General features: G+C 44.6%; 2 protein-coding genes across 2 annotated transcripts; one reads left to right on the top strand and one right to left on the bottom strand.

Moving 5' to 3' along the window:
- The first annotated feature begins 3,993 nt into the window (after positions 1-3,993).
- Positions 3,994-16,370, top strand: appbp2 (amyloid beta precursor protein (cytoplasmic tail) binding protein 2). The gene is made up of 13 exons (XM_056440608.1): positions 3,994-4,362; positions 7,032-7,120; positions 8,548-8,699; positions 9,881-10,004; positions 10,615-10,783; positions 10,958-11,047; positions 11,158-11,225; positions 11,314-11,419; positions 11,538-11,662; positions 12,352-12,437; positions 13,436-13,626; positions 14,015-14,180; positions 14,863-16,370. The coding sequence occupies exons 1-13, from the start codon at positions 4,225-4,227 to the stop codon at positions 15,123-15,125; spliced, it is 1,767 nt and encodes a 588-aa protein (XP_056296583.1). The 5' UTR covers positions 3,994-4,224; the 3' UTR covers positions 15,126-16,370.
- A 2,230-nt stretch (positions 16,371-18,600) lies between these two features.
- si:ch1073-145m9.1 (uncharacterized) lies at positions 18,601-27,136 on the bottom strand. Its single transcript, XM_056440622.1, has 7 exons — positions 27,025-27,136; positions 26,641-26,737; positions 22,328-22,423; positions 21,586-21,698; positions 21,108-21,231; positions 20,848-21,017; positions 18,601-20,757 (listed from the first exon to the last, which is right to left on the bottom strand). Exons 2-7 carry the CDS (start codon positions 26,678-26,680, stop codon positions 20,692-20,694), a joined length of 609 nt encoding a protein of 202 aa, XP_056296597.1. The 5' UTR covers positions 26,681-26,737; positions 27,025-27,136; the 3' UTR covers positions 18,601-20,691.
- Between the last annotated feature and the right edge of the window lie 389 nt (positions 27,137-27,525).

A 27,525-nucleotide genomic window follows, 5' to 3' on the forward strand; every position in this document is an offset into this window, starting at 1 on the left:
TCTTAATTTTCAGAGTTTCTATGAAGTTTAGTCCTTAAAACTGATAAAGTTATTATTGTAGGAGATTTTAATATTCAAGTGGATGTTGATAATGATTGCCTAGGTGCTGCATTCATCTCATTGTTGGACTCGATTGGCTTCTGTCAGAGAATACAGAAACCCACATATTTCTTAAAGCAAACATCACGAAAGCTTGAAAGCATATGACGTTTGACTAATCTGGAAGAATCCCGCTTAGTTTGGCGAGATAGTCTAAAAACTTATCAGAAGGCCCTCCGTATTGCCAGAGCAGCCTATTACTCATCAGTAATAGGGACAAATAAGAAAACAACCACAGGTTTCTCTATAGCACTGTAGCCAGGCTGACAATCACAGCTCTGTGGAGCTGTGTATTCCGATAGACTTCAGTAGTAATGACTTCATGAACTGTGTGACTCCCCCGTCGACGCTGTGGAGTCCTTCCGCTTCCTGGGCTCCATCATCACCCAGGACCTCAAGTGGGAGCTGAATCATCATCCATCAAGAAGCCAAGCCCAGCAGAGGATGTTCTTCCTGAGGCAGCTGGGAAATTCAACCTGCCAGGAGAATGATGGTACAATTCTACACGCCCCATCGAGTCCATCATCTGCTCCTCCATCACCGTCTGGCACCCTGCAGCCCACAGCAAAGACAAGTGCAGCTGCAGGCATCATCCGGCGCTCGGCCGGTTATATCGGCTGCGGCTGCTTCCTCCCCTCCCCTGTTCCTTTCAGGTTCAGGTCACTGAAAGGCCAGAATCGCTGGACCCTCCCTCCCTCCCCTGGACTTCCCTCCCTCCCCTCGGGAGGAGGGGAGGAGGTCCATCATGACAAACACCCCAACCACCAACCAGTTTTTCCATCAGGGGGTCGGCCCTCATCATCACCGGACTGACCTGACTGACACCCACCCCCCCACCTTCACCCTTCTTCTTCTCTCCTCCCTTCCCTTCTTCCTCCCCTCCTCCTCCTCCTCTCCCTCCTCCCCCTCCTCCTTCTTCTTCCCTCCTCCACACACGTCACTTTAACATGCACTTTTAACTCCTCCTCCACACATGCCACTTTATTTACATGCACTTTAACTTAAACACACGCCACGCATAACATACACTTTAACTAAAAACACCACCACTTGCACACACCCCACATTATTTGTTGTCTTTCTGTCGTGTTGATTGTTGTTTGTTTGTCATGTCCAAATGTTGCACCTTCCACCAAAAAAAATTCCTCGTTTGTGTAAACATTCCTGGCAATAAAACTGTTTCTGATTCTGATTCTTTTAAGAAAATATTCTAACTATTAGAGGCAAGATTGATAATCTCTTGAACCAGTCAACCAGTAGGTCACTGTGGTCAAGCCAGCCTCCACTTTCAAAAACCCAGTCAAGCCAGCCCGCCCCGTTTTTTTCAGTATACGTATATATTAGGCATTACGGTACGAGCGTGTCAAAACTGATTTCAAAATAAGTGCAAACTTCCGGTGAACGTGATATGACAAAATACGCCTTAACGATTTAGAATTTCAAAATAAAAGATATAGCAAATCACACTCATGAGCAAATGTGTCTCTAATTTCAGAATAGATTTAAAAGGAAATGGTGCATAGTTACCAACTATTTTCACTTCATCCGCGTGCGTCCGTCTGCGTGCAGCACGGCAGAGCTCCGATGCCGTGCTGCACGCATCGCTCTACCGCGCGAGAATTTTTGAAGAGCCCTGCCATACAGCAATGGATAAACGCCCTGTTTTATAAATAATGCGCACCATGCAGGCACCAGCGGTGATTGAGAAGTGGGTATACGCAATGCTGACTGAAAAATAAGTGGGTATACGCCGTATACCTGCGTATACCCTGGACTACACCACTGGATCTGGGAGAGTCCTGGGGGCCAGAATATGGCAGTGGCGTGCCGTGGGCCTGGGGCCTGGGCCTTCAGTGAGGTCCTACCAGTGGCGGTGCGTCCATAGAGGGCGCTAGGGCGCTGCCCCTCTTACAATTTTGAGATGAAAAAAAAGAAGAAAAAAAATACATCCTGTCAAAAAACATTATATGCCAAATCATTTAAAGAGTCAATATACCGTGTTGACGCACTAAATGTGTGTGGGAGACCGTCAGTCTGTCAACAACCACTTAAGTTAATGTAAAAAAATATAATATATCGCCACTCATTATCACGGAGAGAAGCCGCTCCCCATTTTCGGGACACCGGCCAAACGTGTGTTTACAGCAGCGAGCAAACATGTTTAGGCAAGGACGGCTTCTCATTGGCGGATGAAACGTGAATCTTGGGGCGCAAAAATGTGCGCTCTGGCCAATGACATCGTTTTATTATTTCACGTGATTGGACTATTCGGCAAATCAGAGACCGGTATAGTTCCCTCAGCCAGAGAGCTCCACGGAGCTACAGAGCAGGTAGCTAACGGAGCTGGTCAGCTGGAGGCTCAGTGAGTAATGCGCTGTTTAGTTTCCCCTGTCTGTTGTTCCAAAGTCCTGGGACTGAAACTCTGTGGACTACAACGGGGTGAGGGATCTAAAGCAGAGGTCCCCAACCTTTTTTGAGCCACGGACCGGTTCCGTGTCAGCAGTGGCGGGCCGTTAGGGCCAGCAAGGCCTTCTCTGCTGGCCTAAACATCATCAGAATATATATTTTTTTCTAAATATATTTTCCCACAAATATGTATTCAATTATTTCCCAGAGTAAGAGTTATTCTCTTAATTTCATAGCGTTCCTCTTGGTTGCGCTGCTGCCAGCGCCAGGTTGAGATTTGGAGGGCTGGTCTTTATGTTAGATCTTTTATCCAATCATATTCAGCCATCGTGTGTTGCCAGGGGGCTAACATCTGCCCTTAGGCCTTCAGAATCAACATTGCGGGCGCTGGTAGCTTCAAGTGAATGGGAATGACAATGTTGTGTCAACCAATCAGCTTTAGAGTTGGCTCCTGTAGGCCTTCTAGCTGGCCCCGGAACCGGCACAGGAGCCAGCTAGCAGGCGGAGTGCTGCACGTCTTTTGATTGGATTACCAATATTGAGAGGCGGGGCCTATGGGCAGGTAAATGCAGAACCTCAGAACTAGGAAACTGAATTTGATAGACTGTACAACAGAGTCATTGAAGTCTTCTTGAGGAAAGAAAGAAGGATGGATTTTGTGTTCAAATAATCAGTCTTTGGTGAGTAGGCATACAATGCATTCTATTTTTTATTAAATGTGTATGTATGTTTGGCACAAAATAAAATGGCAAATAGCCTATGTTGCAAATTATTTGTTTTCTTTCTTTTATTTTCAGTGAATAGTTATGTGTCTTTATCATCACGGTGAAACTGCTTTGGGTGCGACAATGCCCTGTTTAGTGAACAAACTAGTGCAAGTGACTTTTTCTTCTTCTTTTTCTCCGTCCCGATGCGCGCATTCTGCAGCGCGCGAGACGGAGAGCCGAGAGAAATGACATGCTGTTGTGTAGATACGATCAACATCAGACGGCTGTTTAGTTTAATAAATGAACAAAGACGTGCTATAGAGAAAATGACGGGGGCGGGCCAATTTTTTTAATGTCATGCGATCTACCAATACTACGCCGCGATCGACGTATTGAGCAGCCCTGGTCTAGAGCCATGGCATCATAATGATAGTAATAAGAGGTGGATTAATTCGGGTGGGACTGTGTAGGACCTCACTGAAGGCCCAGGCCCCAGGCCCACGGCCCGCCACTGCGTACACCATATCAATTGAAACCATCTTTGCACATAAACTTCCATTTTTATGAAACCAAATAACTCAACGGTATAACATACATGCTCAAATAAAGACCTGGTGAACGACAAAGTAACCCCTGTGATGTGTTCATTATGTGTGGATGCTCCTGGGACGTGTATATCCGTCTCCTTGCAGCCCACAGCCCTCGCGAACTTGATCCGCTAGATTGCAGCGATGGCACGATTACGTCACTGCGTCAGCGCCCGTGAATCGTTTGCGTCGGGAAGGGGGAACGCAACTGCTGTCGGGTTGACCAATAACTGGAGATGAAACAGCGGGTTTAGAATCGCGTTGGTAAATTGGTGACAGCACACTTCCACGTGGCCTTGCCCCGAAGCAAATGGTGTATGAGGACGCGCTGAGGAAGTGCTTTCATCGCGGTAAGGTAGCGAATGTAGGGAGAGACGGGGAGGGCTGTCGCTGCTGGGGTTTCTTTACTGGAGAGGGAAAACAACATGGCTGCGGTGGAGCTCGAATGGATCCCAGAAACACTGTACAACACCGCTATCTCGGCCGTGGTGGACAACTACAGCCGGTCAAGAAGGGACATCCGCTCGCTCCCGGAAAACATCCAGTTCGATGTCTATTACAAGGTGAGGCCCGAGCGGTCGAGGCGTTCTGCTGACGGGGTGTCTGACAGCCGCGGGACTCCGGCTTGTTCGTGTCATCCGCCGCTAGCCGCTAACGTTAGCTCGAACACTGTTACGCTCCGCTCGCTGTCGGCACACCTCACGCCGGTGTGTTTTGGTTTTCTCTGCTCGGTAACCGTCCGCTCACACCGACGTCCATTTGACTAAAAGTACGAGACCGCTGTGTGTGCGTCCGTGTCTCGCTCAGGACGTTTGTTGACGGCGAAGCCACGGACGGCGTCGGCTCGTGCCCGCTAGCCGCTCGCTGCTGACGCCGTAGCGGTCCATGACTTGTCGCGAGCCGTCCTGGAGACGAGCCGGGTGCTGGTCGGCTTCGAGCCGCTTTCTTTGATGTCAACTCGAGACGAGCAGCCAGGTGTCATTTTACCGCAGACAACTAGCACAAAACAACGAAGTATTGTGACTTTGTAAACATGAGTATTTGTTCTCCACGTTTCATTAAATGCCACATTGAAGGAAGAGGTCTAAACGGTGCTGCTTTCGAGCCATTACTCAGAAATAGAAATAGCCCACGGATAGACCTTCTACTCGTGTTATGCTCATTTATGACGTCGACAGGCCGCTGGGGTCAGATCGACATGCCGAGCTAGATACACATCATTTATTCTTGACATTGGTAACATTTAGGTAGCCCAAATAATGATGTTTTCCAACAGAGGCCTTGAATGAACTAGTTCCTCTCACAGCTGAAGGGTAGCATCACACTAAATCACAAACCACAACGTTTCTCCACAGATACTGTCAAGTTACTGCTCCACAAAATACCATGTCGGAACAGTACATATACAGATCAGGTTTCACAGTCAACATCAATTGACTTACTATAATATACATCATCAGTAATACATTAAATCAAGTCCCTTCCAGCTTAGTCTTTGAGTGGTTTCATCGAAGAACATAATAATGCCCCGATTGTCCAGTTTTCTACTCAAACTGGTTTTAAGACATAACAACTAACTTGCATATCACAAGTTGAATTCCCCAGAATGTCAATAAATAATAATGTATAAAAGCCTGAATTTAACTTGGAATCTTGACGTTATCGGATGAGTGCAGCCCTAACAAAACAATAAGGAGTACAACGGAACGATCAAATGAATCGGAGAGGGAGAGGGAATAGTTTTCAGTACATAGACGGTTACAATCAGTGTCTACTTCAGACGTTTTACGTCTTACTCATCTTCGTCAGCAGTTCTTCAGAAAAGGAAAAACATGTATAATAAAACAAGTTTATTTCTCCTTAAAATGAAGTGTGGGGCCAGGATGTCTACATCTGTTTTTACCAGTGTTGCCACTGCTGCTTTGCCGTCTCCAGTCGATAAGTCATACCCACAATCACCCAGTGTCTCTCCAAGGTTCTGTTCCATCTGCGAGGTCTGGGGTCATTCAACCTTTGCCCTATATTCACGCGATGGTGGGAGTTTTAGACATTGATCTTCAACGGAAGAGGAGTAAAAGATTACCAATGTCATGAGACCCAACTCGCAGCTCCTCTCGTTTGCTCCACGCTGCCCCTGACACTTCTGTCTTCAATCTTGGGTCCAAGAACTGCCCGATGGTCTCTTCCAGCTAGACACAACCACAATACAGAAGTCGGGTCTCTGTGTACATCCGAATTTAAACTGAGAACTGAGAAATCAAAAGGATTACGCTGCCCAGCAAAGCAAAACACTTAGTTTTGATGGAACTCTTACGCTCCATATGTGGTTGTGGGTATTTTGGTGGCAAATATTCAAAGTTTGTCCCGCATATTGTGGAGCAGCATTCAGTCTTCATCAGAGGTCCACCTGTGCAAATACTATAAATTACCCTTTAAAAGCATAACATGCAAAAGTTACCTGCCATTTTAAGACATTTTTTAGACGATTGGTCGTAATCTTTTACGTGCATTTCTTGAACAGTACAAATATGTCATATCGTCTTACATTTCATAAAGCAATGCCTTTAAAAGCTAATACGGAATATATTTCCATGAAAAATAAATTACAAATGTAATCTTTCACCGAATAGACAAACATGCTTCCTCGTTTCCAGAGTTTGAAGATGTGTATTTGTCTCGAACTAGCGGCTTGTGGGTCAGTGAAGTTTGCAAGTTGTGAGTTCTACTTGTGAGGCAACGCGTGCTGAGGTCAGCACAGCAAGCGGAACGGTGAGCGAGATACAACAGAGAGAGAGAGAGAGTCTGCACTGCTCTCCGTTGTAGCAGACATTAAATGAACCAGATGTGCCGATCACCGGTACCCGACTCCTTCTCCGCGCTGCTATCAAGCTGCCTTTTAGACGCAAACGCACATCAGGATGAAACCATTTCTGAAGGCGTTGTCATTTACATTGGCACATAGCCACGGTGGAACTAATTGAAACTCTTCTCCCAATACAATAATTGCTATCACGTTAATATCTTGGTGTTTACAATGTTCCTGTCATAGCATTACGGATGCATGTCATTGTTATAGGGACCACCTCTTTGACACCGTAGACACCTGAGAACAGAAAATGCCAGAGTTTCAGACTCCTCCTCACGTGCAACTAATCAGTTAACTGTCGACTCATCACTGTGCTCCCGATGGAAGAGTTGACGTATGTGTAATTTTCTCTCCTCTCTGTCTCAGCTTTACCAGCAGGGCCGGCTCTGCCAGCTGGGGGGGGAGTTCTGTGAGCTGGAGGTGTTCGCTAAAGTCCTGCGGGCTTCAGACAAAAGGTAAGAATATCATGGGACCAAGCTGTGGCACCATCCTCATCACTCAGCCATCAGTCGTCAAGACGCACGATAGTTAACGGAGCACCTTTTGGTCTGAGCTGTATTTATTAAATAGAGGGCACTGTTTGATATCGGTCACCTCATGTATGGACCTTACCAAAACCACTGTTCCCAAACATATTGTAGTAGCCATTTGTCAGAACAATCTAAATCAAACTTAAATCAAAGGGCCACTGATGCATCATGGGTATATGCTGGAGAGAGATCAATGTACATGCAAAGTTTCAGTCATGGTGTTTCTGTTGTTCCTTTTTAAAAAGAAGGCAAACGAAAGAACAAGAAATCTCTGGTAAAAAAAAAAAAAAAGAAGACACTTTCTGTTGGTATAACAAAGCAAAGCAAACCAAAATAAAACGTTTTAAAGATACAAATAACAAGCACTTCTCAAATCTCAGGATCCGATGCGTTTCTTTGTTGAACATGTTGTTCACTGAATGCATTTTAGGCTTTGGACTCCATTTTGGACTAAACAAGATATTCGAAGAACTGGGAATCATGTCCTCAGAATGTCAACAAATAATAATGTATAAAAGCCTGAATTTAACTTGGAACCTTACCAGAAGAGTGCAGCCCTAACAAAACAATAAGGAGTACAACGTGTCATGACTTGATGATTTAAAACGATTGTTAGTTGAATCCCCAACATGTTTAGCTTAGTTCGTATGAAGAATACATTCCTAGACATTGGCTGTGGTTAGCACGTCCATCTTTCAATCAGAGGATCGGTGGTTCGATCCCCGGCGAGCCCTCATCTATGTGTCCTTGAGCAAGACACTTAACCCTGAATTGCCCCTCGTGGTTTTGTCTAAGCTGTATGATTGTAAGTCGCTTCGGATAATTAAGCAACAGCTAAATGTAATGTGATTATCCAGAACTGGACTTTTGGCCACAGGGGCTTTCTCATGTTTTATTCTCCCCAGCCCATCCCTCACCTGACCTACTTTAGCGTAGCTGTTTTGATCAACCCATGAAGTGCCAGTTGTCTGAGTTTAATTAAGCCATGTTCAGTTCCTTATCACACTGCTGCCGTTCAGTCTGAAGGGAAAAGGGTTTGTGAAGGTAGACGGATGTAGCACTGCTATAGGAGCGTGTTAATGTGTAACGCCCTGCGAACAATACAATACAATATCCCTTCAGCTTAAGGTACATTATTGATGCTCTTTTCACAGTGTCATCTGTGCTGTGTTCTTGCGTTCAACCAGCAGTCCTCATTGTTATTCACTGATGTGTGTGTGCCGTCTGTTCACACTACTGATTTGTTTCTTTTCTAAGTGAAGGCTTAAAGGTAACAAGCAACACATCAATCATGACGTTTATAGTTATGTCTTCCACTGACACAGCCCATTCTTTGGTCTTATCCACTGCAGACACCTCCTGCACCACTGCTTTCAAGCGCTAATGGACCACGGTGTGAAAGTTGCCTCGGTTCTGGCAAACTCCTTCAGCCGCCGCTGCTCCTACATCGCAGAGTCTGACGCCCATGTCAAAGAGAAGGCCATCCAGTTTGGCTTCGTGCTGGGTAAATGCTTTGGGAAGGGAATCTGCTCCGGTATCTCACACACGATCTTCTCACTGATGTTATCAGATGATTCAATTCAGTTTATTTGTATAGCCCAATTTCACAAATTACAAATTTGTCTCGGAGTGCTTTACAATCTGTACACATAGACATCCCTGCCCCAAAACCTCGCATCGGACCAGGAAAAACTCCCAAATAACCCTTCAGGGGGAATAAGGGAAGAAACCTTCAGGAGAGCAACAGAGGAGGATCCCTCTCCAGGATGGACAGGTGCAAGAGATGTAATGTGTACAGAAGGACAGATTTAGAGTTTAAATACATTCAATGAATGTGACAGAATGTATGAATAGTTCATAGTAGGCATATTCCACGATGGAGACCTCCACGACCCAGACCTCGATGATCCATCAGGCAGATAGGATCTATGTCGTCTCATAGGGTCCGATGACCCCATGAGACGTGAAGTCAAAAGGACTCCGGGGAGAAAGCAGAGTTAGTAACGTGTGATTGAGAGATGAAAATTCATCCCTAAGGAGAAAAAAAAAAAAGAGGAGATAGGTACTCAGTGCATCCTAAAACGTCCCCCGGCAGCTATAAGCCTATAGCAGCATATCAAGGGGCTGGACCAGGTGAACCTGATTCAGCCCTAACTATAAGCTCTGTCAAAGAGGAAAGTCTTCAGTCTACTCTTAAATGAGGTGACTGTCTGCCTCCCGGACTGAAATTGGAAACTGGTTCCATAAAAGATGATGGCTCAATCATTTCCAGCGGTCCATAGGAATTTTCATAGGTTTCTTCAAATATATTTAATTGTTGATATATATATATATACATGTGTGTGTGTGTGTGTATATATATATATATATATATAAATGAGACTAATCGTCTCCAGAAGATGAGGCAGTGGGACATCCTTCAGTGCTGTGTTCTCTTCTAAAGGATACACGAGGCGATGTGTTTGGTGATCCATCTCTACAAATGAGTTTCTCTGAATATGTGTTGCTTGCTTCCCCACATAGTTTGCACTGTAAGGTGCATTTTAAATGGGGCATTTCAAATAATATACCCTGCCTTTTAATATTGATCATTTATTGTAGATGCTAGTAACCACAGGTGATGCTGAATCTATTTCCCTTCTGCTTTGGAGGCGGTGGGGTTAATCTGGTGTCTCCTGATTGCAGGGGGCTTCTTGTCGGACGCAGGCTGGTATGGTGATGCAGAGAAAGTGTTTCTGTCGTGCCTGCAGCTGTGCACGCTGCACAGTGAGGTCCTCCACTGCTTCCGGGCTGTGGAATGCTGCGTCAGGTCAGTCTGCAAAGCGCTGGACATCTCGTGTCTGTTTATAGCTCCCAGGAATTCTCTCATCCAAGACTTGGGATGTATGTTTGGGTTCATTAAGCTTTTCAACCCCCAGTAATCCTGACATGGCAGGTTCCTTTACTTCGCCACCTCGCCTCCACGTTTGTCCTATTTCTAGATACCAACCTTGACCACTACAATTGCTGTTGCATTCTCTCTCTCTCTCTCTCTCTCTCTCTCTCTCTCTCTCTCTCTCTCTCTCTCTCTCTCTCTCTCTGTCTCTGTCTCTGTCTCTGTGTGTGTGTGTGGTTCGTTCCGCAGACTATCACACTGCTTTCAAACTTGCTCACAGCAAAGCTACACGCATAATCCTACTTATCCCTTGATAGTTGCTTTTGTGTGTGTGACTCAACCATAACCAATAATTTGCTCAAAACCCATGTATTTGGGTATTTAGGAGTGTTGTTGATGGATTCTTGTTCAAATCTCGATATTTTAGTGTAAAGAATTGTACATAGTGAGTTATAATACCCAGCTATTGCGCGCGTGGCTCCTAAAAAGTGTTAGAATTGATGTGGATATCCAGTTCCTAAGTTTCCCTCTGTCGTGTGCACAGGCTGCTTCATGTCCGCAATGGCAACTGTAAGTACCACCTGGGGGAGGAGACCTTCAAGCTCGCTCAGTCTTACATGGACAAACTAGCCAAACATGGCCACCTGGCCAACAAGGCAGCGCTGTACGGCGAGCTCTGTGCCTTGCTCTTCGCCAAAAGCCACTACGACGAGGTACGTGTGTCAGACCACCGGTGACTGGGAAAAAGATATCTATGTTTTAGTCCACGGTCAGATCAAGTGCGTCTACCTTCCATCGTTTGAATGGTCACGTGTGAGTGGAGTCGCTCTGCTCCACTCAGACATGGCTTCAGTGTGGAACCCGTGTCTTCTACCTGCTGTTTCCAGGCATACCGGTGGTGTATAGAGGCTATGAAGGAAATTAGTCCAGGGCTGCCTGTCAAAGTAGTGGTTGATGTCCTCCGGCAAGCCTCAAAGGTAACTATGTTCTTCTATATTCCAAGATATTATTGAGTTATTATGGGGAGAGGGGGGGCAGTGTCTTGCACAGCAATGTTGTAAAGACATGTCCCGTCTTTTCGCTGCAGGCCTGCGTGGTCAAGCGGGAGTTCAGAAAAGCAGAGCAGCTGATCAAACATGCAGTGTTTCTAGCGAGGTAACCTGCCGTGTCCTCTGCAGACTCCACACTATTCTTATTCTTTTTCTCGTCTTGAGTTCTGATGTCATCTTTTTGTCTCCCACAGAGAACATTTTGGACACAAGCATCCGAAGTACTCCGATACGCTGCTAGATTATGGATTTTACTTATTAAATGTAGACAACATTTGCCAATCTGTTGCTATTTACCAGGTGAGTAGTAAGTAAGGCCCCTCCAAGTCGACTTACATTTCTTTAGGTGATTAATTACTTTTTAAGTCTTTTTTTCCCGATGTATAATGAAAAGTTCTACTTTCTGTATAAATCCCAGACAGCGTTGGACATCCGACAGTCTGTGTTCGGGGGGAAGAACATCCACGTTGCCACTGCCCATGAAGACCTGGCCTACTCCTCGTATGTGCACCAGTATAGCTCTGGGAAATTTGACAACGCTCTGTGAGTACAGTGACTCTTCCTAACTCTGAACTAGATGTAGCACAAGAACATGACTCCTCCTGTGCCCTCTTACTCCTTGTACTGGGATCTATGTGATGTGGCTGCATGCTCTGGACATGGGCCAATTTCAAATATTAGAACAACAATATGCTCCTCTTAGACACAGCGACAGATGAGGGCACAAGTATTTCAGGGTTTGTTTGAACTGATTCGGTGACACCCTTTCCTACATACGAAGTCCCTGATTAAATATTGACCCCGATGTGACTGTCAAAACAACTTTCCTTATGGGAAACACTTGACTTTCTTGGAAGTGTTTGTCCTGAATAGAATACAAGCTAGTCAGGTCTTAACCCTCCTGTTACCTTTAGGGTCAATTTGACCCCATTCAATGTTTAATGTCGGTGTTCTTTGGGGTCAATTTGACCCCAGGCTGTTTTTCACTGTGTCAAACATATAAGAAATATCAACTTTTTTATATATTTAAAGGGCTATTTAGGTAATCAACAAACAAACATAAAGTACCTCACACTTAAACTTGGGAAACAATATTAATTCTAATAATTTTCTGGAGGTTTTAATTGCTGGGGTCAAATTGACCCCGAGGGTAAAATATGTTAGTAAATGTGAAGGTAACAGGAGGGTTAAGTGTCATGAAATGTTTGGTTCAGCCTCTGTTTGTCCCTCAGATTCCATGCGGAACGTGCCATCGACATCATAACTCATATTCTGCCTGAGGACCATCTGCTGCTGGCCTCCTCCAAGAGAGTCAAAGGTAACGTTTCCTGGAGATACTGGGCTTCTGCCCACTGTGTGGAGGGTACAGAGCCAGGTGTCTATTTTAGAACCAGGATCATGGAATGTCCCTCAGGATTTACAAAATATCTTGCGATTAATCTCATCATTATCCATAGTTCAGCATACATTAGTTGCAGTTCAATTGTATCTGTTAAAAATGTCCCTGAAATGGAGATTCATCAAGTATTTAATATTCATATTGGGAATACATGGAAGTGGAGAAAAATTCTTTTCTTTATGCAAGTGGGTGTCATTATTATTGGAAATGTATTAATAACGCGCAACAATTATTACTCAAACACCCAGGTGCTCCGCTTAGCATACAAGTATCTGCTCATATCATCAGGTCACAAACTCGAGTCCAACAGCAGCAGCAGCAGCGTAGAGACTGTCTTCAGTTTAGCGCTTGTTTCACATTGTAAGCTTCTATTGACAATTTCAAATTAACATTTGAATATCTGCGTCATCTGCGCCTTAAGAAATGGGGTAAATAGGATTTTGTGTCACTGGTGAGATAAATGTTGTGGGTAATTGCATGGTGCTGATAGACCGCCCCGTGAATACAGGACCTCCTTCTGTGTTTGTTCACAGGAGTGATCGTTGTTTTTTAAAGGGCTGAACGCCTAAAAAAATATGGATTAATGCCAATTTCTTTCATAACATAAATACATCTATTTCATCTGTTTTTTTAATCCATTAATACTTTTGGACTGAATACTGAGACCGGTACAGATGGTGCCGCATCACCAGAGAGAGAGAACCCCAGTTATCAGTCTCCTAACTCGCCGCTACACTTGCTCTGGTCTTTTTACATAAGTGCGTGCGAGCGATATAATGTTGTTCTTTAAGGGATTAAGGAGGTAATCATGACATTTAAAGGGTGAATGGTAAACAAAACTACTTTGCGCTTTGGCTCCACTAGTCAATCTCGGGCAGAAGTCTGAAATGTGCTTCATCATCCTTTATTCCCCTCAGCTCTTATTCTGGAGGAAATCGCCATTGACTGCCACAATAAGGAGACAGAAGAGCGCCTCCTTCAGGAGGCTCACGACCTTCACCTCTCCTCACTGCAGCTGGCAAAGAAGGCCTTCGGAGAGTTCAACGTCCAGACCGCCAAACACTACGGCAACCTAGGACGGCTCTACCAGTCCATGAGGAAGTTCAAGGTGTGTGTGTTTCTGTGTCGTAACCAATTCCTGCATTATCTTTCACTGGAATATGTAGGCCTTCAAGAGTAACTCAACCCCCAACCCCCTTTAACCAATTATTGTTTTACTCAAAACAATGTATTTGTGTGTTTAGTATTGTTGATGATGATTCTGGTTAAAATCTCGATATATTATCATAAATATTTGAATTGTACATATTGTGTTACCATATATAACTTACCTTGTTTCACAACACGACGTGCACATGTAGTCCACCCTCTGCTGCTCTGTCGTCAACAACATCAGCTGAAATTGCCCAAGAAGCAAACTCTTTCTATTGTTCCCGTGATGTGAGATCCATCTCTCTCGTGTGTGTGTGTGTGTGTGTGTGTGTGTGTGTCGCCAGGAGGCCGAGGAGATGCACATCAAAGCCATCCAGATCAAGGAGCAGCTTCTGGGCCACGAGGACTACGAGGTGGCCCTGTCTGTGGGTCACCTGGCCTCCCTCTACAACTACGACATGAATCAGTATGAAGACGCAGAGAGGCTCTACCTGCGCTCCATCGCTATCGGTCAGACACAGGGTTGGGGTGGTCGGGTCATTTCAGTTGTTACTTCCTCCCTCCACTGTAGAAACGATACGTTAGTTGTTCCCCAGGGAGCTGCTGAATAGGCAGGCTAGGAAGTAGGAACATTTCCGATCCTATGAAGGGAACTCTGGAGCCGGTAAGCCAATCACCATGCGTTACCATGGTGATTTATCCTCGTGAAAAACCAGCCTGCTTCTAGATACCACAACGCCTGGGTTAAGCTCATGGATAGCTGCATAGCTCTCAAGTGTTTTTCTTCCATTTACCAGGAACACTGAGTTCTGAACCAAACTGACTTGATCTGCTTCTCTCTCGTATGACTTGCAATGTGTAATACATGTTCCAAACAAATGGGGGTCAGCATTTCACCTCTGTTGCTGGAAGCCAACTACGAAATTCCCAGTCTATCTAGGTTTTTAATAATTAGTTCTTGACATGGAATTTCCCTCCAACTATACTTAACTTTGAGCCTCAATGTAATTTAGAGCCAGCTTCAAGTGGCCACATGGGGAACTACCTTTTCTTTTCAATTCCGTGTGCTTCGTTTGGGAGTTTGCCGCTTGATTGCAATTTCTAGATTATCAGAAAGTTGTCGAAACATTTTTGGTCGTTGGACTGATCAGATTAGCGCTCTAGAATGACGATGTCTCTTGTGTCCTCGCAGGTAAGAAGCTGTTTGGAGAGGGTTACAGTGGGCTGGAGTACGACTACCGAGGCCTGATCAAGCTCTACAACTCTGTGGGAAACTACGAGAAGGTGTTTGAATACCACAACGTGCTCTCCAACTGGAACCGGTTGAGGGACCGTCAGTTTGCCGTGGCAGATGCCCTGGAGGATGTCAACACTACGCCCCAGCAGACCCAGGAAGTGGTAAACGCTTTCCTATTGGCTCAGAGCCTAGGCGCCATCCGCCCCTGTCTCGGCTGATTTTTTGAGGGAAGAGAGGGGGAAAGGGACATGATGGCTTTAGCCTGCTGAGGACACGTACGAAGCCCAAACGTGATGCTTCAGTCACACACGGATTTTAGAAATGCACAGTAAATTCAACCAACGGCGATTTCAGTTGGCTTCATAGTCCTTGCAGATGCCAGAACACAACGACACACACACACACACACACACACACACACACACACACACATATTTAGCTGGGCAAGAAAGTAGAGACAATGTTATCAAACCTCATCCACATTTAAAACCACCAAGATGCAACTCCAGACTGGATGCAGCTTCACCCCACAGAGCGGACTGTTGCATTTCTCTGAGAGAAAGAGGACACATGACTGAGTGAGGCGGGAGAACAACCCCCAACCAACAAAGGATCTCTACTCTTCTCTCGCTCGCCATTTGGAATCGGAGGAGATTTCTTCTGTTTTTTCTTTTGTATTTGAACCAGTGTAGCTCTTGACTGGCGTGAGACGCGTCACAGATACAAATCCTGTTTCTCCGGGGCTACGGATTCAACAGGAACTGGACCCCAAACGCCATCTGTGAAAAACTTTGAATCCATCATCAGCATCATCGCTTGATGGAGCTGAAGGAAAATGTCATATTTTTGACACTTGTACAGTAAAATAATACAGCAGATTGTACAGTTTAAAAAAAAATCTCTTTGCAAAGAAATGAAAGTAGACCCTAAGAGAACTCCTGTCTTGAGCTGCTTGTTGGGAGAGAGATTACAAACCGTGGAATGTGTTGAACCAGTGGGTATATTGTTACACAAAACCGGCTTCACAGGTCTTGTTTTCAATATATATTTCATGACTTTTTCTTTAAAAAAAAATCTGTTTCCAGCTTAGTACCGACAATAATTAAAATGCCAACAGTTTATATGAAAAAGAGTATGTGATGTAGCTCTGTATATGCTTTTCTGAGTGACCTCTGGAGGAACGGCTCAACACTTAACTCTAAGCAGGGCACTTGGATAGGAGTGAAAAGAGGCAGATGCTACATGTACAGAGGCTCAGGAGCCTCCCTTTGGTAATGTTGAGGTGTGGCTTCACATCAGAGAGTGAGAGTGTGTGTGTGTGTTGATGGACACAGATAGAAGTCTGGGTGCCCAAGTGCTCCACTGATGATTACCAGCCTTACACCAGCTTGCAGTTATCTGTCTGTAGACGGACCCATACTCTTAAGTGCTAAATAAACTATTTTACCCGTATGGGCACCACACTGGGGACCAATGTTGTATATTTGTGTGGGTGCGCATGTGTTGCCAGCCTGTGGACCTGTGCATCTGGCCTTTCCTCTCCTGTCACATATCCCTTTAGTGCCCAGTGGACCATATTTGTCCTTCAGCCCGACCACTCGGACCGGTAATGTCCAGAATCCCGGCCGTTGTTTTTTTTTAATAGAGATCAACTCCTGCTTGCAAAGGTGCTGGTCTTTCACCACCATGAACCACTGGGAGAGATCACCCTGAACACAACCAGTAGCATCCGTTTGGTTGTCAGTTGGTTGTCCATGACGACGAGTCTTTGCTGGCAGATGCTTCACACACAGGTGCTTGTCTAAATGTAGCACTTTGAAATGATCGGATCACTTGACCAAAAGTTTACAAGTTACCAAGTTGGGCCTGTAGAGGTAAAAATCCACGCAGTATTTAGGAAGGTGAAACATTTCTGTCGTGTAGCTTAGTGTTCTTCCCAGTGTGGGTCCAGAACCATGGCTTGGGCCTCCATGCTGTTGTGGTATCTGTCTTTGCAGATAGTTTTGAATCACTCCAAATCCAAATGGGACTGAAATATAATATAGAGTCCCTCAGAAAACTGGCTTGGCAAGGACACGTAGAATACGACAAATGAAATGAGACGTATGTCAGAGATGGAAATATCTAGACCGTGGCCAAACAGAAGCACACACTATTTGCATGGCTAAATACCATCACAGGTAAGTTGGAAATCGATGTTCTCTTCATTTGGGGGAACTGACCCTTCTGAGTCGTGCAGAGTAAATAGTCACATCGTCGTCACGGAATTGAGACGAGCGTGACGTTGCTCCTCAGAGAAATAACGGATGAGATTATCCTCCGACGAGAAACGTCCGGCGTTAAATTGAATTTCGGCATTAATGTCTGCAACATTTTTAAAAATGTGACTCCTTCATTAAGTCGCCCACCGGTTTCCTTTCTTTCCCTACGGGAACGAAGAGAAGGAGCGTTGCCTTGTTGTTGCGTCGGTGCTCTCAGACGTCTCCCTCTAGCAGTGATGTGAGTGGCTCCAGCTGAGGAGGTCCGGCCTTTGCTCCCCCTTAAGAGGACACTCGGCGACACTCTCGGTGCTTTGGCCTCAACAAGCGTGGAAATGAATGTCACCTGCAGTCTGTACTTCCAAAAGGTTCCATACTCTGATGACAGATTAGATTTTGGAGCATTTCCAGAACACAGTTTGTGATTAAAGGTCAACATATCTTCTGGTCCATCGAATTGAACAATCACCACAAACCAGAATGGATACTCTCACCACTGCATACATCGTCATGGTTAATCCAACCTCGGGTTCATTTTGTTCTCTCCTTCATGACTGCTTTTAATCCAAGGTCACGCGTCGAGCTGTTGCATTCTGGTCCATTAGGGCTACTGTTTCTGGTTTCTGCATCCCGTGCAGTAGATTTCTCGTTGTGCCGAGCGTGGAAGGAAGACAAAAGGCTCTTTTTCACCGATTTGAACAGGAAACATTTCCTCCAGCTTAACTGTCAATATATCTGTGTCACCGTCACATTCTCTGTTTGGCCAACGAGAAGAAAACTAAATGGATCCAGAAATGTGATTTTGTTTTGTGTTTTACCTTTTTGAATCACGAACACTGCGAAACGAGCAGTCCGGTGCAATGTAGGCGACTGTTCGATGAGACAATACCTCCTGGTCGTCATGGTGATCTACTGATATATGAAAGGGAATGCCATAGTTTCAGTGGGCATGGGCTTGCTGGGAAAGATGGACGAAGTTAAAGACAGTCAATAAAGCTGTGCTCTTCTCTCCACCTTCAGAGGACTGTCACCAAATGTGCTGAGGGATGTTTCACTGTTGTCCTGTTACTGCTTCACTGTTGGCTGCAAAAACATTAAAACATATATCATTGATCACAAAAGCCACGTTCATCTTTCTCTTGTGTTTGCACCTTTTAAACGTTATTCACGCCCCAGTTCAACGACACTTGGCAAAACAAATGTTGTAGATGTATAAGAGCAGTTGGTGTGCCGTGTGACATGCGTTTGTTTCCTCCTGAGGGTCAATGAACAACCTCCTCTGTGAAGAGCTCCACATTGCAGACGCAGCTGGACAGATGTTGGGGCTGCTGAAGAGGAGATTACTGACTCGGAGATTAAAGAACTACCAATATATATCTTTAACTGCTGTCCTCTCAAAATTAAATTCCAAACATTTGGCAAGACACTTCAGGTGAACAGGGTAAATACATATGACCTTATTTATATCACAATGAAACAAGTTTATTATTTACATGAAGACAATGTAATAAATATGCACATGAGGCTTTATCGAAGGTAGATTTAGGAGAATTCTACACAGTCAATTAAACAAAGCCGAAATATGTATTGTTTATGTTTTCTTTGCACTAGTCTGAAAATAGACCAACATTTGTTGTTGCCTTGGGTGTCTCCATTTAACAGGAATCTGCGAGAGCATAAAAGCATACAGCTTCACAGGAGACCTTCACTGACCTCCGGGTCTCAGTAAATGGCACTGATTGTTTACTAATCTTCTTATCTGGAACACAATAACATAACACACTATTTTAGACTCTACCTAACCAACTGTGTGGAAACAGTCCACTTCCTGGATGTGTGGCATTGTACAGGAGACGAGGACCACACTTGTTAGGACTGTCTTTCAGCATTTTATTGCAGACAACAGGAGGACCTTCCTGCAGCTGTTGAGAAACGAAGCATTCATCGGGTCTCTCCTCTAAAAACGCTCCCTGAGTTTCCAGAGAAAAGGTCCGGAGCAAAGAGAGAGCACACTCTTTCTAATGTTTCCAACATGACACTGAGGTGTTGAGCTCACTGCTCCACCTGCACACCTCCATAGAGGAATGGTTCTGCGCGTCCCCCACAGAGCCCTGACAAACACCGCCCAGTGCCTCCAGGGTGAACTGGTCTGATGTCAGGCAGGGAAATAGGGGGAGGGCGGAGTCTATTGGGACACAGAATAAACTTCCATCACTCGCAGACAACTCAGTATTGACAATCATCGATCTGATCCCTGAACAGAGACAGATCGCTGCTCACGATTTATAAAAAAATGTCATAGCCCAACCCAAATGTGAAAGCACCTATATTGTTAGTTAGACCGACACGGAACACATTTCTCAACATCCGGTTGGGATGCCTTGTTCTGGAATAAATAAAAATATCATTGAAAAACATCACAGTCAAACTTTGACAACCTTATATTTACGCAAAGGATTCTGTTTGGCAGACCTGTAACCAACGTTCACATTTCAGACCCACATTATGTACCAGCCTGTCGTCTCTCCTCACTGATGTCTCAGTTCAGAATGTATTTAGGCTTCTCTTACACTTGATGTTCTGTGACCTCACAGATGATGTGCCTGTCCTGTGACGTCGCCATCCATTGGAATGGCAGTTTAAGTGTTTTACGTTCAGAGATGACCGGCAGTGACAGACCCCTGGAAAGCTGTACACGTAGGACCCCCGCCGCATTCCATCTTTGTGGCTGGTGTGATTTCATCAAGTAAATGACAGCGATCACAAATACTCTTACCACAAAGAGAATTTTTTTAGTGCAGGCATTTTCATATTTCTAATTTGACTGCTGACACTCAGTCTGTCAAAACACTAAGTCTGACTGAGGCTCCTTTCCCCTTTGTTAATTGAATAATTGAGAACTGATTGTGCTCCCAATTATTGCTGATGCATTTCAGGTGTGTGTGTCATGTGACCAGGTCTATATAAGCTGATGCACCTGCAGACCATAAAGGGATTTAGTGTCATTCTCAGGAATTTGCATCCAGTCTATTTGTCCTCCCAAGTGTATATATGTTTTTAGTCGGTACATCTTGCAGTCAAGCTCTGTTGAACAGGTTATGGGCCCAGACGCGGTTGACGTTTGTGCGCAGAGATATCCGGCGCGAGTAGCCACCGAGAGACATTTGTTTGTATGCACGTTTGAATGCGTGTCTCGCGGATTGGAGTGCCAGCACCATGAGCGAACGTACGAGTTCACGTTGGTCTCGTCTTGTGTTTGACGGAGACGAAAAGAATTATGAACTGTGGGAGACTAAGTTTTTGGGCCATCTGCGGTTGCAGAAATTGAAGGACACAATTTTGAATCGGCCTGCCGATGGCGCGGAAGAAAAGGCACTGGCTGAGGATGCGATAAACGAGGAAGCATACGCGGAACTGATCCAAATCTGGTTTTCTTGGGATGAGGCCACGTGTGGCCTGAGGCCAGTGTTCAAATAAAGCTGCTGCAATGACATCAGCATTCTTCCAGCTGACTGCTGAGTGGCTTTCAGTTCTTCTTCTCCTCCTGCTCGTCATTGGTGAGGTGTTTGATGTGTGTCCATATGCACCACATCTGCAAAGATAGCGATATTAGATATGAAATTTGAGTAGCAAATATTGCAACATAATCGTGGTGTTTACGCTGAACAAAGGTTATTTCTACCTCCGCTGACAGAGCTAGCAGGCGGCCCGCGGCCAGCAGCAGGATCCCCAGAGCCTGGATCCAGGGAGGCAGACCCCAGTGGGTCAGGAATCCCCACCGGCACCCGTAGAGCCACAGGGGGAGGCCGTGCAGCCCGCTCACCACCCATGTGCCGAGAGGTGTCCGAAACCCTGACGACCCCAGATACACGGCTCAAGTTCAAACCAGCTGGTGGACATCTCATCAACGCATCGTGATTCCAAGTGACGGCGACTTGTTACCATTTGCCATGACGGCTCGGATGAATCCCGGGCTGCTGGTGAAACTGCTCTTCCAGCGGTCACCTCGGGTATTGTGGTTACACACAAACACACACCACTCCACGGTCGCCACCAGCCAACCCCACTGAGAGGGTACGGAGAAACATGTCACACCATTTTGAGTACAGTACTGTGCGTCTGCACAACGAGCGTAAATACTTCATTAAACACTCTTCCCAGACACGGCTGAGCGGTGGAGTGGGTGTGTAAAGGCTTCTGCTGGTGTAGTAAGGATTCATTTATCTGCATATACCGGGCTCCTTTGTACTAGCTGGGTGTAATAATTTCCTGTGTAGCTACTGTAAATCAAAGAGGCTCATTAAAAAAAATATTCCTTTCATGATAATCATGTCTGAAGCGCCCAGCCTCATGTGAGCACTTGTTGTGCGTGTGCACGTCACTATGTGTGTTTGTGTTGTGTGCTCTGCAGCCACCAGACCTCAAACAGCAGACTCCACAGCATGCCTCTGCCCAGGTTGTCCACCACTACGTCCAGCCAGGCACCAAACCTGGAGGTCTGGCCCAGCCTGCGGGCCATCCAGCCGTCCACTCCTGCACAGAAGACATCGTCACATGTTGCAGAAACAATGTTCACGTCCTGCACGCACAGCAACGATGCCTCCTGGGGAGGGGCATTTATTTTGTGTTTTTAAACAGGATGCAACGACACCGACATGCACAACCTTAGACTCTGCTCTACTCATGTCATCAATAACATCTTTCATCATCAGATGGACAATCGGGTTGTGATTTAATAAGATGCAACTTGATTTATTACAAACTATAAATACCATTTTCACTTTCACAAAAACACAGGTGTTAACATTTTAGGGGGGCTTCATTCCATCTGAGTATCATGGACAGGGACGCCACTGAGTCATCATGCACAGCATCAGAGACCTACATGGGATGTGGTTGTGGTTAATGTTTATTTTCCTACTGTGACATGTCAAAATGTCTTTTCTCTTTCGTTAAGTTGTCATTGCAGGTAAAGCACAGGTGTAAATGATAGCATGACTTATGATGACCAGTGTGCCAATGCACAACCAAATGAAAGGCAGGCATGATTTATGTTAAACCTGTGTTTCTACTTTTACGTTTACTGTACAATAAGCAGGTTGTCTATTCGGCTGTCCTGGAGCATAAATACAGCCGTATGAAGCTGGTGTCAAAGCCTTTACCATCCAGTGCTATGTGGGTTGAGTAAAGAGGGACAAAGAGTGCTGGTGTCCCTCGGGAAGCCCATGCACCAATCACAAGGCCGATCCTAACGTATCCTGAAAGAGAGAAACGCACATGAGCAGGACGGCCAGGTGAGGGAAGTCTTCAGGTCAGAGGCAGCACTCGTCCTCACGTTAGCCTGAGCAAAGGTCATACAATACGATCATACTCTAGCCGTCTGCCTGATCTATGCTTTTGTATGCGGGTGTCATGTCACAGTGACCTGACATTGCATGTATCGACCAGTCAGTGGCCTACTTGGAAAAATACCCACTTAACATTATTTTGGATTACATAGAAATGACACGTTTTTCTAAAAATATTTAGATCCACCAATTTGCCTGGATAGACACATGGAATAAAATGAGACGGGATATGTAACACTCCAAGGTAGGTGTAGTTTGCTAGATAAATATGCTTAACTCTGGGCTAGTATCAGATGGCTATACATATAACTGCAAAGCCTGAAGGAGTGAATATCAGCGAGAAAGACCACGCAATAAAGAAACTGGAATCAGAGGGTAGAATTAATAGAAACTGTATTGTAGAAATTAACAGAACAGAACATACGATGGGGTGTGAACATCAGTGGTATCAGTAGTGTTGCATGCTGAGTGTATGATTGTGTGTGTGTGTGTGTGTGTGTGTGTGTGTGTGTGTGTGTGTGTGTGTGTGTGTGTGTGTGTGTGTGTGTGTGTGTGTGTGTGTGTGTGTGTGTGTGTGTGTGTGTGTGGTAGTAGTAGGGTTGTTGAAGGTGCAAAACAAAACAAAAATTTATGTAACAGAATATAAACTAACACTGCCGGCCCAGGTGCATTATAGTAATAATTAGCTTGTAGGGAGCATTACCTCATGTGTGAAAAGCAAGCGGACAAGTCAACGCCACTAGTTAGCATCATATCACTGTAACCAGTTGGTGGTTTACCCAGATAAATCAGAGATTGGAAAATATGTGTAAGCACATTCCTCCAGAAATCTCTTCTTTTTCTCCCTGAGCTTCTCAGCTCCATCTTTAAAACCTTTCTAGAGCTGTAATGGTGTGTAAATTATGTTGCTCTTTTTTTAAGGAGAAATTTATCTTTACAAATCTGCCAAGTATTTGCCATTATATGTTATGTATGCTTAAAACTGTGTAATAACACAACAATTCCATCAGGTTTCTCTTTATAAACCATTTAAAATGAACTTGTATACAACTTTTGACATTACAAGAATAAAATGTAACCTATTTGACATATTCTCAAACAGTTATGTTTGCCTGGAGCTTTCAGTGTCCATGTTACAGGCTGTTGTATGTGTCCATGTTACAGGCTGTTATATGTGTCCATGTTACAGGCTGTTGTATGTGTCCATGTTACAGGCTGTTATACAGGACTGTCTCAGAAAATTAGAATATTGTGATAAAGTTCTTTATTTTCTGTAATGCAATTAAAAAAACGAAAATGTCATGCATTCTGGATTCATTACAAATCAACTGAAATATTGCAAGCCTTTTATTCTTTTAATATTGCTGATTATGGTTTACAGCTTAAGAAAACTCTAAAATCCTATCTCATAAAATTAGAATATTTCCTCAGACCAAGTAAAAAAAGATTTATAACAGCAAAACAAAATCAAACATTTGAAAATGTCCATTAATGCACTCAGTACTTGGTTGGGAATCCTTTTGCACGGATTACTGCATCAATGCGGCGTGGCATGGAGGCAATCAGCCTGTGGCATTGCTGAGGGTTTATGGATGCCCAGGATGCTTCAATAGCGGCCTTTAGCTCATTTGCATTGTTGGGTCTGGTGTCTTTCAGCTTCTTCTTCATAATACCCACAAATTCTCTATGGGGTTCAGGTCAGGGGAATTGGCAGGCCAATCGAGGACAGTAATGCCATGGTCAGTACACCAGTTACTGGTGGTTTTGGCACTGTGGGCAGGTGCCAGATCATGCTGGAAAATGAAATCCTCATCTCCATAGAGCTTTTCAGCAGACGGAAGCATGTAGTGCTCTAAAATCTCTTGGTACACAGCTGCATTTACTCTGGACTTGATGAAACACAGTGGACCAACACCAGCAGCTGACATGGCTCCCCAAACCATCACTGACTGTGGGAACTTCACACTGGATTTCAAGCAACTTGGATTTTGCGCCTCTCTTTTTGTGTCTTACCCTCCTGATGGAGGGTGTCAATGATGGTCCTCTGGACAGCAGTCAGATCAGCAGTCTTCCCATACTTGTGATTTAGTTTACTGAACCAAGCTGAGTGTTTTTCAAGGCTCAGGAAACCCTTGCAGGTGTTTCGAGTTAATTAGACGATTCAAGTGATTTGTTTAATACCCTACTAGTATACTTTTTCATGATATTCTAATATTTAGAGATAGGATATTTGAGTTTTCTTAAGCTGTAAGCCATAATCAGCAATATTAAAAGAATAAAAGGCTTGCAATATTTCAGTTGATTTGTAATGAATCCAGAATGCATGACATTTTTGTTTTTTAAATTGCATTACAGAAAATAAAGAACTTTATCACAATATTCTAATTTTCTGAGACAGTCCTGTATGTGTCCATGTTACAGGCTGTTATATGTGTCCATGTTACAGGCTGTTGTATGTGTCCATGTTACAGGCTGTTGTATGTGTCCATGTTACAGGCTGTTATATGTGTCCATGTTACAGGCTGTTGTATGTGTCCATGTTACAGGCTGTTGTATGTGTCCATGTTACAGGCTGTTATATGTGTCCATGTTACAGGCTGTTATATGTGTCCATGTTACAGGCTGTTATATGTGTCCATGTTACAGGCTGTTATATGTGTCCATGTTACAGGCTGTTATATGTGTCCATGTTACAGGCTGTTGTATGTGTCCATGTTACAGGCTGTTGTATGTGTCCATGTTACAGGCTGTTATATGTGTCCATGTTACAGGCTGTTGTATGTGTCCATGTTAGAGGCTGTTATATGTGTCCATGTTACAGGCTGTTGTATGTGTCCATGTTACAGGCTGTTGTATGTGTCCATGTTACAGGCTGTTATATGTGTCCATGTTACAGGCTGTTGTATGTGTCCATGTTAGAGGCTGTTATATGTGTCCATGTTACAGGCTGTTGTATGTGTCCATGTTACAGGCTGTTATATGTGTCCATGTTACAGGCTGTTGTATGTGTCCATGTTACAGGCTGTTATATGTGTCCATGTTACAGGCTGTTGTATTTGTCCATGTTAGAGGCTGATATATGTGTCCATGTTACAGGCTGTTGTATGTGTCCATGTTACAGGCTGTTATATGTGTCCATGTTACAGGCTGTTGTATGTGTCCATGTTAGAGGCTGTTATATGTGTCCATGTTACAGGCTGTTGTATGTGTCCATGTTACAGGCTGTTATATGTGTCCATGTTACAGGCTGTTATATGTGTCCATGTTACAGGCTGTTATATGTGTCCATGTTACAGGCTGTTATATTCACACATCCAGGGGTTTTTTATGGCAGAGAATACACTGGTTCTGTCCTAGTCTGGCCTTCTGTCTGTTATTTTCCCAGTGTCATTGTTTTTGTTTGTGAGGACCGTAAAGTGGGACATTGAGAATGAAACAATACTAAAACTATTATTTACAACATCAAAGTGTTATCTACAAAGAAAATGCCACTAAAAGGCCATTACACACTTCTCCCCTGCTGCTCTGCTCACTTCCACCCCTCCTTCAGAGGCAATCCGCCACTGTCTTGTACCATTACCGTAATGTAATGAAAAGCTCGGCTTCTTAGCGCTCAGAATCAGTTGCAATTACTTCTATAGCTTAAAAAGAGGAGTTACGGTAATTTAAATAAAGAGGAGTTACGGTAATTTAGATGTTGCACGTCACCGTCTGGCGCAGGGTGCTCGCGCCGGCGCCAGACACCGCTCGAGAAGAGTTAAATCATGTATGGCTCGCGCTCAAAAACGCATGTTGAATAGGCTAGAGTGATGGACATTTCATAACACCTAAAAAACATTTAGACTGAGGGAATAGATTATATGAGTAAAGATCGAAGATGGATACCATGAGTGTGAATATAGATCGCGAGGATTGAGTGACTATTTACTTTAGGTATTAGAGGAGTAGAACGTGTTCTGTGAAGTCGGTATAGGCACTGTCAGAGGGAGGCGATGGACGTGGGCCGATATTGGCCCAACCTCGTCGGTCTACCGGGCTTTCCCCGGTATCCCCAGTGGCCAGCCCTACCCTGCCTTGACGCAATATAAAAAACAAGTCCTTCCAATTTTTCCCAAATGGTTTCTCACCGATAATATTTGGCCAGTACAGCAGAACTTGGAGTCCCATCTCCGTGCCAGTTGTGCACTCTTAATTGCGATGTAGCCTATCCTTCACGCAAGAGCCCTTTAAAGAGACAACAGACAACATGATGTACGTACATGTACACATATATTCAATTCAATATATTTAGTATAGCCCAAAATAACAAATTACAAATTAGTCTCAGAGGGCTTTACAATTTGTACACAAACGACCTCCAAACCCTTTCACGGGGAGAAAAAGGGAAGACGCCTCAGGGAGAGCAACAGAGGATCCCTCATATCAGGATGGACAGAAAAACAATCTTGTGTACAGAATGAACAACATAACTGAGTTATAACACATTCAATGCATTTAGAATATAGCCTCACCGTAAACGACAGAAGGTCAACCAGTAGAGAGAGAAATTACGTGGTTGTTGTATGCAGTTAAATTAAACCGCACCTGAAAACATAATTCAAAAAACATATGAAGACAACACACTTCCCGAGTTCCGGCGCTTGTTCCTGGTTTATGACGCTAGCTTACACCTGCGCGTTCACCACAGCGCCGCTAGAGGGCGCTGTGGTGGACGCGCAGGTGTAAACTAGCGTCATTCCGCAGGGCAGCCACGAGGTGGCGCTACTCGCGCTCCTTAACAACATAGACTTCACACGTATATATGACAGCCTGCCATGACTGCGCATTATGAGACAAATGCATATTTTGTAATTTGCGAGAAAGAGGGTAAGCGCTACATGAAGTATTGCCGTTGATCAACAGGCGTTTCTGTCCGCCATGCTGAGCATGTTTACAAGCGTGTGGAGGAGCTCGTCAACTGACCTGGAGAGTCGGTCACGTGACCGAATGGAGGCGTCGCTGAAAAACATTCA

This window comes from Pseudoliparis swirei, chromosome 20 (genome assembly GCF_029220125.1).
Source record: "Pseudoliparis swirei isolate HS2019 ecotype Mariana Trench chromosome 20, NWPU_hadal_v1, whole genome shotgun sequence".
NCBI lineage: Eukaryota > Metazoa > Chordata > Actinopteri > Perciformes > Liparidae > Pseudoliparis > Pseudoliparis swirei.